The sequence below is a fragment of the Calonectris borealis genome, chromosome 13, assembly GCF_964195595.1.
Source record: "Calonectris borealis chromosome 13, bCalBor7.hap1.2, whole genome shotgun sequence".
NCBI lineage: Eukaryota > Metazoa > Chordata > Aves > Procellariiformes > Procellariidae > Calonectris > Calonectris borealis.
This window is the reverse complement of record NC_134324.1, coordinates 23,823,131-23,837,417: the sequence shown is the minus strand read 5'-3', so window position 1 is coordinate 23,837,417 and position 14,287 is coordinate 23,823,131. Positions and strand designations below refer to the sequence as shown.

The window sequence follows — 14,287 nt, the reverse complement described above, 5'->3', positions numbered from 1 at the left end:
TTGGCGTGCTCAGGTCTGCCAAGCAAACAAATTACTCCTGGTAAAGCAAGTATGTATTTCGAAATTACTACAAAATCACTCCCAGGAAAGCAAGTCTATGTATGGATTTCAAGCTACTACCAAAATTACCACTACTAAAGCGGCAAGTACCTATGTATCTACATATCTAACATCAGTATCAGAAGTATGTATACCTATGATTAATTTCTTACATGAATACCTTTATATGTGTACTATTTGAGATGTTACCGGTATAGTGCTCATCAAACCGCACCCAGGAGTGAGGCCAATTGACGACGGGCAAAGTCTCCCTGCGTGGATGATCCTTGTCGGGGAATCGGGAGTCAGGCAGGCGTCCCCTGGCGGGGTCCTGTCTTGTGTAGAGAAATCTTGCAGGGAGAGGCTCCATTTTGGGTAGAAAGTGAGTAATTTTTATACCATAGCGACATGAGGGGGCGTAGGACGCCACTCTTTGGAGCAGATGTTTCTGTTTCGCCTAGAACAGCCCATAGATGATGTTGTTTTCTATTTTTCTCAGACCAGTTTTTGCTTTCCCGAGCTGTTTCTCTGTTCCTCCAGCTGAAGCAGCCAGTACCTGTCACCGATTCCTACCTTCCCAGACTGTTTACCTTTTTTGACTAATTTGCCCCTTTCCAGATGAAAAGTTTGTTGCTGTTGTTTCTTGGTTTTGTGGTTATTGAGGGTATCTGGGGCTGTTTCAGGTTCTCGGGTACCCAGCTGCGCTTTATGGATGCCAGCTGTGCTCCTCAAGGATGCTCCTGGTCCCCAGGCTGGCAGTGCCCGGCCTTGCAGACGTCTTCTGCTGTCAGCATTTTAGCAGACGTTTTCTGTCAGTATTTTCCCCATTATAACCTTTATGGCTGCTCCCATCACTTGCTCACACCAGTGCGCACCCATCGCTGGCACTGAGTCCCGCACGGGATGGAGCGTGAGATGACACAGGTAGTTAAGAAAGGATCTAATAAGAAGCTGGGGCAGACTGGGGGGGTCAGGGCTCGCTCAGACAAGTGCTGCTTACGTACAACCAGCCCTTTTTACCCTCCTCCTCCCTACCCCTTCCCCAACCATTCCTTAGTAAGTTCTGCACAGTGCCACGTCCCCCCTCAAATATCCCAAATCCTCATCTTCCTCCTGCTTCCCCCTCTTATCAGTTGCAAACTCCAGGTTTCTCCTCTCCAAAGCTCTCCCTGTCAGTTCTTGGTGGCCCATCAATGGGTGACTGGAGATTTTTGGTCTTTGGCATCATCTCCCTTCGCCCCTGTCTACCCAGGCTGTGTCTCCGTGTGCTTTCGTTTATCCCTTTCCCTTTTGCAGAGGAAAGGTCCTCGATCGGGTTACCTGAAACCAGCTGGGACAGGAGGGATGCAGCTCTGGCCCAGTACCCTGGGGCCCTGGAGCTCTCTGAGCTGTTTTGAGGGGTTTGTAGGAAATTCATTATATTCTGGCTAATGGCTGGAGCTCCCTGGGTTTGCCATACCCCTCGTCCTGGTCCCTGCCACGGGGATGCGGTGACACGCGGGCTCCCAGCCCAGCGCTGTCTGGCTGGAAGGATGCTTTCCTCCTTGTGCCGGGGTGGCAGTCCTGCCCGGCCACCGCTGCCCCGCGCCTGGCTCTCCATCACTCCTTCGCCCCATCCTCCTCCTCCGTGAGGTCTGGGCTCAGCGGGGACAAAAAATGGGGAGATCTCAGCTCTGCACCCCAGGTTCGATCCCAAACTGCTCCCTGTTTGCTGCCCGCGGCTGCACTCTAACAGGCAAGCATCACTGGGTACGTGTCCCTGCCCTGGGCGTTCCGTCCCTGGCCGAGCCGCACCGCAGGAGCGCCCGGCGCCGGCTCAGCCTCAGCCCTGCCGGTGGGAAGGGATCCCCTGCACCCCAAATCCAGCCGGGGAGAGGGCTGTTCCTCCCCCAGCAAGGAGGGACACCCCGAATCCAGCCTGGTGTGTGTGTGGGGACGAGGGGTGCCCCAACGCAGCCAAGAGGATGAGTGAATGTGGGGAGAGAGCCCGCTGCTACCCACAGCATCCCTTGGCGGGGATCCGGCAGGAGCCGGGCGCTCAGCCAGCCGGGGCTCAGGCAGGGCAAGCAGGGCTTGAAGTAAGGAGGTCGAGGGAGGTGGTGATGGGTGGGGAAGGCCCCCCCAGCCAGGGTGCAGCACCCAGCACCCTCCTGTGGCTTAACAGCCCGGGCGGTTCCTGGCTGCACCAGGGGAGACCTCGAGCTCCTTCCCAGCCTCGCGGTGCTCAGCAGCCAGGTAAAAGCAGGTCCAACACGGAGTGAGAAGCCGGCTTCTACCCAAAACAGCATTCCCCTTTCGTCGATGTAAACCAGCGCCCGGCCGGGGAGCCGAGGGCAGAGGCAGCTGCGGACGCGGCAGCAAAGCCCTAAACTCACACCTGGGCGGTGAAACCTGGTCCAGCTCTCGCTGGGGCAGGAGCCAGCCCATGAGCCGGGTCAGGAATAGGCTGGAGTTGTCTTCTCCTTGAGGAAGCAAGATGGGGATACACACGGAAGTGTCCATGTGAAATACATTTATTAGAGCAGCTGTAACAAAGCAAAGAAAAAAGCAACATAAGGTATTTTTTTTCTTTGTTTCTTTTTACGGATGAACATGTCTCAGAGCTGACATCCTGTCCAAGGGGACAGAACTTGCTCCGACTTCACCTAAAATGCTACAACCTGCAAAGGAAACTGCTGAAGGCCACGGCACGAATGCAAGGTCGGTGAAGAGTCCCACGGCAGGGAAGTCAGCTCAGGCCAATCTAGTTCAGGGATGCTTTAAAATACATTAAAAAATCCCACCCCGAAGGTACATAGGGGTGCTGATGGAGCTGCCTTTCCTGGTCCTTCTTCCCAAAGGCAAGGCATCCTTTCCAAGGTTGGGAGCGTGGGGTGAAAGGTGTGCCTGGAGGAGCTGGCCGAAGGACAGGAGCGGGCGTAGGACAGACGGACAAGGGCTTGAGCTGAGTTTTCTGAGGAAGGTGATGCGACACAGGGACATTTGCCTTTCAAAATTGAGGGCAGGCAAGCTAGAGGGGAAGGCGTGATCGCAGAGCTGCCGCCCCTGAGAACCACCAGCCCGACTCCCTGCACCTTAAAAAGGGACTTACAAAGGCAGGAGGAGGAAGCGGTGCAGAAAGCAGCACCACGCATGGGTGGCGACTGGAATCCTCGCGTGGGCAGAGCCCGGCAGCTCTGCTGAAAGCAAACCAGTGTCAGCTTAAAGCCTCAGAAGCAAAAGCACAGGCAGGGCAGCTCTGGCAGCAGCGCATCGCGGCAGCGCTTGGGCAGCATCGTACGCGTGTCTTTGTACTGGAACAAATACTGACTGGGCCAGCGGCTAAAGCTGGGAGTTAATCTGCTGTTCCGCAGTTGTCTACGCTAATTAACAGCAGCAGTACATTCCGGTTGAGACAACTCGAAACAGTCCAGAGCATCAGCTTTTCCCCTTGACTGACATTTACATGTGTTTTTGGGTTTTTTTGTTGACTCATTAACATGCTAAAAAAGAAGGCACGTGGTGTGACAGGGTAAGTGAGGACGGTTAACCTCCAGCTTGGAGTCTGATACAATTTCTGACTCATGGAAAAGCTGCCCCTGCTTGGGTGATGACCAGCATTAGCAAGAGCAATGGCTCATATTTTCTTTTAGCCTGGGTTTTACGAATAGAGGGCAGGGAAAGTGGGGTGGGGGGAGTATCAATTGTCATCTGGAGCTATTGCTTGGAGACCTGGGAGGCAACATTTTGGCAAGATTTTTGCCAAAAGCCTTGCCTCGGTTAGGATAGAGGCAGAGCTTACGGATGCCTTGCTTCAGCCAACGGCAGCTTCCCAGCTCCTCGGGGCTCGTCCCCGGCTGCGCTCCCCGGCTGGCGGAGGGACGACCCTTTACACCCCTTCCTGCCTCTCTCCTCCGGTTTCTCCCATCACCTGTGGAAAACACAGGGATCGTGTCCTTTGGTGGCACGAAAGGGACTGGGAGCTCTTCAGCCACACTGTGAAGCATCCCATAGCAAGCCGGGGCATCGTCCACTGCACCCCCAAACCCAGGAAAGCCCCCCAGGACGTGGCAGTGACCCCATGGGTCCCACGGGACCAAGCTGTGCCCCAGCAGGCTCGCTGTGCCCCCCAAGGTGAGGACAAAGCCCGCTGCATTCTGCAGGAAGGCAGGCAGATGCTTCCTTGTTATTATGAATTAAATAGTCATTATGAATTAAATATTCGTCATTAAATAATAAGGACTTGCAATAGTGGGGAACCAGCTAATGGCAGTGAGTTACCATGGTGGCTTCTGTGCTCCGGCTGGTGTGCTGGTTTTTCATCATCTTCTCCTTCTGCTTATTCCTGTGGTCTGGAAATAGAGGAAAGGCCAAGGAACTCTTGGGTTTCCAACAACGCCCCGGCAATTCGGGCTGCACCCTGCATTTCATGGGTGCAGAAGAGCTGGCTGCAGAGAGCAATGGGGATGGGAGCCCTTCACTGGGCAGAGCCCCTCTGTTTCCAAAACTGGGAGAGCCCCGTTTTGGGGGGGAAAGCAAGGCGGCAGCAGGGAGAGTGGACTTCTGCCTACAACACCCGCCCTGCCTGCAAGCCCCGCAGCTCTAACCCGCCTCCCTTTGGCTGCGTGGACTCGGTGCAGCATTTCTTATATTTCAGACTTGGAAATGCTCTCTGCACTCTGGGAAAGCATGAGAGTCCCCTTAAATTCTCTCCTCGAGGGCATCCTCTCCTCAACATGCTATGGACCCTCCTTCCTACCAGTTCCCCGAGATGCTACAGGTGAGCCAGCGTTTTCGGGAAGCCCGCTGGGGTGGCCAGCCGGCCCTCGAGAGCGGGCCACCGCAGAGCCTGTGCAGGGGGAGGCCAGGTACAACTGCTAATCACGGCCATGAGGGGATTCACAGGGTGAGACAGCAGAAACCAGGAACTTTAAAAGGAGAAGCTGGAAAAACCACAGCAGACCTGTGGAATTCACCTCCCTGATCTCTTCCCTCCCATCCCAGAGCTGGAGGGATGGAAAATGAACTACCTGACCTCACTCTGCAAGCCCCGCTTCACTGGGATGACTGGTCAGCTGCTCTCCTGGCTCATAAGATGTTTCCAGACCTATTTCTGCCTGGTCATCAGGTAGTTCTCTCCTCCAAAAGCTTGCCAAAGCTGAGGTTTTTTTGACCAGGGTATGGCTATCGCTAGGGAAGGCCATAGTAGGACGTTCTGGAGGAGAAACTCGCTTTCCCTGAGCATCCGTGGAGAAAGCAGAGGTGCTGGCAAGGACGGCAGGCAGGGACCAGTGCCCACTGTGGCTTTCCTAAAAGGATGGACACTAGAGCTGGGTCCTCAGCTGATTTGGGCAGTCCTGCTCTTTAAAAGGAAAGTCTGGCTTTTATCTAGCTGAAAGCATCTTTCCTCATAGCCGGTGCCAGGGGAGGGTGTGAGGGCTGAGCCTGGGGGTCTCAGTGGCTGAGCAGCTCGTTACGGTTGCTGGAAGGAAGACACGGGGCTACTTACACCATAGGAGGAGGAGCAGCAGCGTTATGAGGACTACCGCAGCAAAGACACAGCTGGTCGTCAGATCAACGGCCGCCGAGCAGCCTCGCGCTGCCGAAGAGAAAAGGAGAACTTGTCAGCAGTTGCTCCTCTGGCCAACACCCCCCGTTGAACATTTATGTGCCATGAATTTAATCCAGGGACTTCCTATGCGATGGAGAGGGGGGATCCCTGGGTTTCAAATCATGGAGCCACCGGGATGAACCTTGCTTTGCTGTGTAAGAGCTACGACCTCCCCGCTCAGCGTGAAGCTGCCACGACTATGTCAGCTACTACAAGGTTTCTTGCAGGACCCGCCATGCGAAGCCACCTAAGGACTGACTCTGCCCTGTGTGAAGCCAACCCCTCCAGATACCCCACCGCTCCCCAGAAGAAAGGTGAGCAAGGGCACGGGCAGTGCAAACCCGGGCCACCCCTTGCCATGGAGCTGCTGGATGTTGTGGAGCAAGAGGGTGGTGAACAACAAGCTGACGATCAATGTTGTGGGGGCTGTAGAGTTCCGGAGGACGCGGTGCCCTAGGAGAGGAAAAAATTGGTGACGGATGAGAGCAAAATGCATAAGGAGTGCAGGCTGGCACGCGGAGGAGCTGGGCTTCGGTGGGAGGGGGAGCAAGGCGTGGGCAACGTCCCTGGACGTGCACCACAGCAGCGTGCCGAGCCTCCGCGCCCTCCTGCGAGTGAACACCGAAGGAGTTTACTCCTGGGCTCTTATCGGGCCTTTTCCACCAGAGGTTTAGATCATAAACAGGAACTTACACATTTTGATTTTGAAGCGGCTGAGAGCTGCTGGTCTCCACACGGCTGCTGCTGCCGCCTGGGCAGTTGCGATTACCGCAGCAAAGAAGAACAGCCCAAACAAGACGAAGGCAGCAGAAAGACCTGCGGGAGCAGAAGTAAACCAGAAGGTGAGGTGGAAACTGGTGGAGGCAGTGGTTTGAGATAACACGTTTTTGATAACACATCAGTGTGTTATCAACATTCTCCTCATACTAAATCCAAAACACAGCACTAGGAAGAAATTTAACCCTATCTCAGCCGAAACCAGGACAACAAGGCAAGGAAAGTTGGCTTGTGGTGACCCTGCACCCAACTGCTGCATCTGGGAGTGCAGGATCCGTCACCCTGTGCAACCAAGAAGGGTCCCCATGGCCTGAGGGTGGGTCTGGAAGCGGGACTGGCTTGGCACTGCTGGCCAGGGAACCATATCCTACAGCTGAGGACAGTTTTTATCCTGGAAGTTGGTAGCAAGCAGTATTTATTATAAATGTACACATAGGCAGCACCCTTCTTTCAACAAAGAATGGGGAGAAGACCCATGTGTTTCGGGGGGGGTGTGTGGGGTGTGCCTTTGGGCTTGTTTGCCTTTATGTCTGCTGGCAGCTCAGCACGTAGCAAGTGAGCACCCGTGGCATGACAAATAGGTAGCCTCAGCCTGAGGCAGGGAAGAACTGGCTATGGAGCAGTTTTAGAACAGCTGAGCTTTGTGTTCGTCGCCCATGTCTGGTGGAAGTGGTTTCTGAACCACTTTTTAATTTTTCAGAAGTCCTGGAGACGGGATACTGGTAACGGAAGAGTGCAAAGGGACAAACGTAGCCCTTCGGTTTCAGAAGAGCAGAGAAAGAGGAGCCTGCAGGCTACAGAGCAGTGAAGTCTGACTTCAGTTTCTCCAAATCAAATACCGCTACATCAAAGATGCTACTGTAAAGACCTGGAGGAAAAAGAAAGATGAGACACTGAAGCAATCAAGAACAAATCAAGTTAAATGAATCCTACCTTCTTCCTGCATCCAGAAGATGGAGGTGGCAAGCAGGAGGAGAGAAGAGATACACAGCAGTCCGTGGGTGGACAGAATTATAAGTTTCCGTGCTTCTTCTCCTGGCAAAAAAGGCAAACATACTCAGTACCACACAAACAGGATGGGTGCCGCCTCCAGAGGGAAGATAAACAACAAGCACAGGTTTTCTTTGTAAAGAGTTGAATCCCTGAGGTTTAGAAACCCTGAAAAGAAAACCTGGTGAATTTTCAAGGGCTTGCTTTGACTTCAAGAGAAACCAGGAGAAACCAGCCCGATTTGGGGTTGTTCCACACTGAACCAGACACCAGTTCCACCTAGTGAGATGCTTTACAACACTTCTGCCCGAGATTTTGCCTCCTATAATGACATGACAAGTGCTGGATTTCCTCTGGAGACCCATTGCATGGGGGAAGCCCACATGGCACAAGCTCTTGCCACAAGCACCAGGCATGGAGAGCTCCTGAGGGGAGATTCCCCCCAAAGGCAAGACCCCACTCCGGGCAGGAAGGCTCTTGCCATGCAGCCTGCACGTCCTGCACTTTTTATTTCTTCCCAGGGATGCCCAAAGAATGGGAGAGGAATGACTCGTATGCTTGGTACTGTGATATTTTTGGCTCCATCTCTCACAAAGACATTTGGGATTAGCTGCTTCTGGGAGTTTTATTTTCTGTGCAAGCTACAGAGGCATAAGAAGAAATGCACGAGCTGAGCACGTTTCCTCCCACGACCGAAGTGGATTAGGATGACGGGCAGAAGGAGCTTGGCTGAGGCTTTCTGCCGTCTGCCCCGTCCACGGTGGGGAGAGAAGGGTTCAGTTTGGCGGGCTGGGGGGGTGCAGTCCGGGCACTCACCGAACCCGTCCTCCCTCAGCTGACAGAGCAGGATAATGAAGCTGGTGGTGGAGACGGTGACGAACATCAGCGCGACGACGGCCAGCCTCTGCACGTGGCGTAGAGGAGGCGTGAGACCTGCAAGACAGAGCAGGAGGGAAACCCCGCGCTGGGGACAACCCCGAAACACAGAGCGGCGATCCCAGGAAACTGCAAAATGCTGGAAAACCTGAGGGATGAGTCCTGGGTCTTCCTTGCTCAGGAAAGCCCATGAGAGACAGTTGCACCCTGCGGGGTGGACCTGCGACAACACGACAAACTTGCCCAAGGCAGGGCAAGGCTAACCTGTCACCGTCAGGTTCAGGGCTGCCTCCTTCCAGCTTATCGCGTTGCTGACGTTGCAGGAGTAGGAGCCGCAGTCCGACTTCTCTGCGTTCCTTATCTGCAGCACGGTGATGTTTCCAGAGAGCAGATGGCACTTTTCGGGGGGAAGGGGACGTCCCTCCTTCCTCCAGGAGATGGAAGCCACTGTTCCCTCTGGCACCACGCAGACCAGCTCGATGGGCAAACCTGCCAGGTTCAAACGGTGCTGGAGCTCAGGCTGGGGCACAGGCTCTGAAAAGCAAGAGAGCAGCGTGGTGGCACTCCCAGGAGCATGAGTACTGCCTTGCTTTGGACCCGAAAACTGGCTGACGTGCAAGAATACTGAGCCCCTTGGGGTGTGAGCAGGTCCTTCCCTTCTGATTTACACCCCAGATCGGTTTGGAGAGAGAGAAGATACTGCAGGAACAGGACAACATTGACCAAGTTCAAAGCGGAAGGCAGATGTCCCCATCCCTGCCACCGCGAGGATGGACACTACCAACCCTTGGAGATCAGGCACGGCACCCTGGGCTCGACCCAAAAGAGCTGCGCGTTGGGATTATGCTGGGAATGATGACAGGGACTTTCTGGACACCGTCTGCCATGGGGCGTCCCAAGAGGACAGGGCTTTTCCCACACAGCAGTGGCGTGGGGAAGTATGGGAGGGGTTAAAGAAGTCACGAAGTTCAGCCAAAGAGCAGCAACGTGGGACTCTGCTGCTGCCGGCGTTTAAACTGGTCCAACTCCACGTGGGCCAAAGCACAGAGAAGCAAGCCTTGCAGGCTGGAGACCCCTGCCATGGGCAGAAGGAGGGCTGACTCCGTCCCTCAGCTAACGCCTCGGTACCTGCCCCGGGCGGGGCTGCTCTGAACTACACCTGGACCTCCACTTGATAGCAACCACATGCTCCTGAGGTTCCTTCATCCTGGGATGTCCTACAAGCTCATGTAGTGATGCTGAGCTCTAGGAAAGGGCAGTTCAAAACAGGGTGAGCTCTCATTTCTGTTTATTTTTCAGGGAAATTCAGAGACAGAGAAAGGCAATGCTGGTGTGAAGGAGGAGAGTCTGCAAGGCCTGGAGCTACGCAGGGGTTGCTCCTGCAGGGAGCCACGGGAGAGCAGCCACATCTGCCTGGCAGATATCGCTCCAGTGAAAAGCATCCATAAACCCAGCTGATCCCAGGATCTGGTCCTGAAGGGCTTAGTAGGGCAATTGGTGAGGCAGCAGCTTATCCTGGGATTGCTACTAAGGGGCTTTTGGCCCCAGCTCCAAGGGACCGGCCACAACCTGCAGCTCCCGAGTTCCTCAAATCATTACCATGGTGTTTGTTTTGCTCATCGAATGTGAGCAGAAATCCCTTCTCTTGAGGGGAATTTGTGCCATACGCCTCCTGTGCGCGGCTGTTCATGACAAAACAACTAGACAAAAGTTAAGGCAGAAGGTGTCCCCCGTTCCTATCACTCCAGGATGAGGGCACTCTGCAGTCTGATGTCCAACCAGGGACTCAACCCACAGCCAGACTCAGTTGCAAAAAACCCTCTGGCATTTCCCAGCAACTCTTTTAGGGTCTCCAGTCTGTGTCTTTCAAGGCAGTGATGAAACCAGAAATCCTCCTCTAGTTCGAGACTTGCTGCTCCAGCTGGATGCACGTAAGCCTGATGGGATTCATCCCAGGGTACCGAAAGAGCCGGCTGATATCATTGTGGGACCTCTCTCCGTTGTTTTTCAATGGTCTTGGGAATCTGGAGAGATCCCAGTCAACTGGAAGCTGGCAACTGTTGTCCTAATTTTCAATAAGGGTAAGGAAGACCCTGGTAGTTACAGGCCTGTCAGTCTCACTTCAGTGCCTGGTAAAATTATGGAGAAGGTCATTCTGAGAGTTACTGAGAAACAGGTGAGAGACACTGCAGTCATTGGTCATAGCCATAGGTTCACGAGGGGAAAGTCCTGCTTAACTAACTTAATTTCCTTTTGTGACAAGGTCACCCATCTAGTTGACCAAGGGAAGCCAGTAAATGTGGGGTTTTTTTGGATTTTAGCAAAGCTTTTGATACTGTTTCTCACAGCATTCTTCTGTGATGGATGTCACAGCGCACAGCTAGACAAGTCCATCATATGATGGGTGAGCAATTGGCTGACGGGTCAGGCTCAAAGAGTTATAGTAAATGGGGTGACATCAGGCTGGTGGCCAGTCACCAGTGGGGTTCCCCAGTGCTCAATTTTAGGAACACTGGTCTTTAATGTTTTTATAAATGATCTAGATGCAGGAGTCGAAGGTATATTAAGTAAGTTTGCTGATGATACTAAACTAGGAGGAGCTGTGGACTCCCTTGAGAGTAGAGAGGCCTTACAGAGAGATCTGGGTAGACTCGAGAGCTGGGCAGTCACCAACCGTGTGAAATCCAACAAGAGCAACTGCCGGATTCTCCATGTGGGATGGGGTAATCTAGGTTATACGTACAAACTGGGGGATGAGAGGCTGGAGAGCAGCCCCATGGAAAGAGATCTGGGGGATTGGGTTGATGGCAAGTTGAATATGAGTCAACAGTGGCAGCCAAAACGGCCAGCCATGTCCTGGGGTGCATCAAGCACAGCATAGCTGGCCAGTCGAGGGAGGTGATTGCCCCACTCTGCACTGCACTGGTGCGGCCCCACCTCAAGTACTGGGTGCAGTTTTGGGCACCTCAATATATGAAGGACATCAAACTGTTAGAGTGTGTCCAGAGGAGGGTGACCAAGATGGTGAAGGGTCTCGAGGGCAAGACTTACGAGGAGCAACTGAGGTCACTTGGCTTGTTCAGCCTGGAGAAGAGAAGGCTGAGGGGTGACCTCATTGCTGAGGGGTGACCTCATTGCTGAGGGGTGACCTCATCACAGTCTACACCTTCCTCAAGGGAGGCAGCAGAAAGGGAGGTGCTGATCTCCTCTCCCTGGTGACCAGCGACAGGACACGAGGAAATGGAATGAAGCTGCGTCAGATTGGACATTAGGAAGAGGTTCTTCACTGAGAGGGTGATCGGTCACTGGAACAGGGTCCCCAGGGAAGTGGTCACAGCACCACGCCTGTCAGAGTTCAAGGAGCATCTGGAGGACGCTCTTAGCCATATGGTTTAGCTTTAGGTAGTCCTGCGAGGAGCAGGGAGTCGGACTTGATGATCCTTATGGGTCCCTTCCAACTCGAGATGTTCTGCGATTCTATGACTCTATTCTGGTTGCCATCTCATGGACCTGGCTGCTGCACTGACTGGCCAATCTTTGTCTGAGAAAACCATCCTCTCAACACATTTGACTTACTGATAACTTCAAGGAGGGTTGTCCTAGCTTTATCCTGCATCAGATCAACTGTTGCTTTATAGATGCCGCTGTCTGTCTCTCGTAACCTCTGCAGGAGAATCGAGCCGTTCTTTGGATAGAAAATCACTCTGCCTTGGTAAGCTGAGTAAATGGTTGGAGACTGGCAATCTGCATAGTACTGCAGGATGAATTCAGGGGTGGTGTTTCTTATGTATTCCCACTCGGTGAAGTTTACGTTCTTGATATCTGGTGCGTGCATCAGTACGGAGGAGCCCTCAGCTGCAACTCTTCTTTCTGCGATTTCCACCACTGCGGAGGATCCCTGCAAAACCAGCAACAGGTCTGGAAATAGGAGAGATGCCAGAGGAGAGTGGGTTAGTTTTAAAGCAAAAGCCAAAAGGGCAATTTAATCTGCTTGTACATCCTGTTTTATTTTTTGGCACAAGTTACCAACTGACTTCCTGCAGTATGTTATGCCACATGTCTGATTTCCTTCCTCCTCTGTCAAGATAACAACTGTAACATTCTTGTTGGTGTGTTATATAAATGCTTCTTAGCTGGTTAAGACAATTCCTTGCCCTTTGGAATGAAAATGATGGGAATCTGGACTTTTTGGGGTTTTCTGCACATCAGGAGTTGCTAACAGGGATCGTAATCGGTGCAGCTTCACCCCTGGATCTCGAGCTGCTCCCTCGGCACCTGAAAGGAAGAGCATTGCTTGGAAAACAAGCTCTGAAATCACTTTGTTGGGACTATGTAGTCCTGGCTGCTAAATAACCGGTGTCTGAGAGCTGACCTTTCTGAACACTGTTAAAACCTACAGACCTGTTCAGCCTCGCCATCACCATCCTCTCAAGAGGAGGTTAAGCCCTGCAAAACTGATGCTCCCTCTTAGCTAGGTGCCCTGCGACCTTATGCATCTGGAAGGTGCTAATTCATCACGTATTCACATTTGCTGGCACCTCTGAGTAATGCAACGGCTCTCTGGTGTAACTGCCGTGTAGACGAGCTGCTTTTAACATGAAAAGGAATCTAAACTGGCCTTTGCATAACAGCCTTTGTCTTGAAAATGTTTTATGGTTTCCCCAGGGGAGAACGAAACTAATGTGGGGGTCAGTCAGCAAGTGCGACCCTGGAACGTACCCTCGGCTGTACAAAACCCAGGCGTGAGAATCCCGACACAGCACCACTGGCTTAAAAGGACTTAGCAAGTGGAAAGTCACGTCTGATATCTCCAGCCCACAAATCTGCCAGAACCGTCATCCTGGAGCCGCTTTTAGCACGTTTAAAAGGTTATGCTGGTTGCTGAAGAGGGAACAAGCTACAGGAACAGGTACCAAAAGGAAAGCTCGCCTAAGCAAAGAGGAAAGATGATGGAGGGGAGGCTCAGAGGCTCAGGGAAGGGTACCGGAGGGTACACCGTGGTCGGAGAGCAGAGAAGAGGCTCACAGAGAAGCAATCCTTAGGCATGCAGTGGAGGAGCTGCTTGCGGTGGTGGTGGTACCCAGGTACGGTGATGCCGCGGCACCGGGAGGAAGGAGGCACCTGCCAGGACGGCTCCCCGGAGCGCACGCCTTCACCTCCGCTGCCGCAGCCCGGGGCAGGGATGCAAGGAGAGCACAGAAATGCTGCAAGCCTATGCTCTCCGGGGAGGTGCACGGCCGATGCAAGCCCCACACAAGTCCCTTTTCATACTCACAGCCTGCGATGGCTGCCAGCAGCCAGGTTAACATGGTAAAGCCCTGCAGGCTCTTTCAGACCAGCACGAGGGATGAGCTCCTTCTGCAGCGACGTGCTCTTGGGATGGCCGCTCTAGGCTTGATGGACGGGCCTGTGAAGGACAGTGTGAAAAGCACCATCGCCATCTGCCACGCAGGGGTAGGGAAAGGCAAAGGGTGCTCAGCGCAGCGATGGGGGAGCCCCCAACCTTCTCCATGCATCCCCACAGCACTGGCATCTCCGCAGGCGGCACAGGGGGAAGCAGGGGGTTACTGTACGGCAGCCCGAGCCCACGCCGCTCCTAACAGCGCAGCTTAGGGAAACCATCACGGCCATATCCGTGTTCACCACAGTGATTAAAAAAAGAAAGATCTCCTAGACACAAAGACCACTGATATCCAACAGCGCCAAGACCAGCATAGGCGCCGCAGTTATTGGGGAGGACAAGAGTGCCTGGCCGCTCTCTGCAGCCCTTCCTGTGTGCTGCAGCTTTACAGTGCTGGCAGGTACAGCCCGGCCTCCTCCCTTTAGTATTTATTTCTGCATCTGCTGGCCATGAAATTGCCCATTTGTATTTAGCGGCCACCTCCACAGCCTCCCAGGGTAGCAGGAGCCACTCGCCCACACCCCGACACCTACACAAGTACTTTCTCTTCTCAGGTTTAACCCATTTCATCACTTCCTCGAGCAGCCCTGGTCCTGTCCTGTGGCACGGAGTGA

General features: G+C 53.5%; 1 protein-coding gene across 11 annotated transcripts in view; it reads right to left on the bottom strand.

Moving 5' to 3' along the window:
- Positions 1 to 883: 883 nt before the first annotated feature.
- LOC142087859 (CD48 antigen-like) overlaps positions 884 to 14,287 on the bottom strand; it is an 18,017-nt gene continuing 4,613 nt past the window's right edge. For 3 of the 11 annotated variants that reach the window (XM_075162574.1, XM_075162576.1, XM_075162577.1), the window contains 9 exons: positions 13,548 to 13,679; positions 11,849 to 12,190; positions 8,537 to 8,806; positions 8,213 to 8,411; positions 7,340 to 7,441; positions 6,323 to 6,445; positions 5,528 to 6,082; positions 4,300 to 4,370; positions 2,537 to 3,949 (listed from right to left, as the gene is read on the bottom strand). In XM_075162574.1, the coding sequence (XP_075018675.1) occupies positions 5,839 to 6,082; positions 6,323 to 6,445; positions 7,340 to 7,441; positions 8,213 to 8,411; positions 8,537 to 8,806; positions 11,849 to 12,190; positions 13,548 to 13,581 (1,314 nt within the window). In that variant the 5' untranslated portion in view covers positions 13,582 to 13,679 and the 3' untranslated portion in view covers positions 2,537 to 3,949; positions 4,300 to 4,370; positions 5,528 to 5,838. Of the gene's footprint in view, positions 898 to 2,536; positions 3,950 to 4,299; positions 4,371 to 5,527; positions 6,083 to 6,322; positions 6,446 to 7,339; positions 7,442 to 8,212; positions 8,412 to 8,536; positions 8,807 to 11,848; positions 12,191 to 13,547; positions 13,680 to 13,775; positions 13,943 to 14,287 lie in introns of those variants that run through there. The other 8 variants (XM_075162581.1, XM_075162584.1, XM_075162575.1 and 5 more) reach the window with 8 other exon arrangements.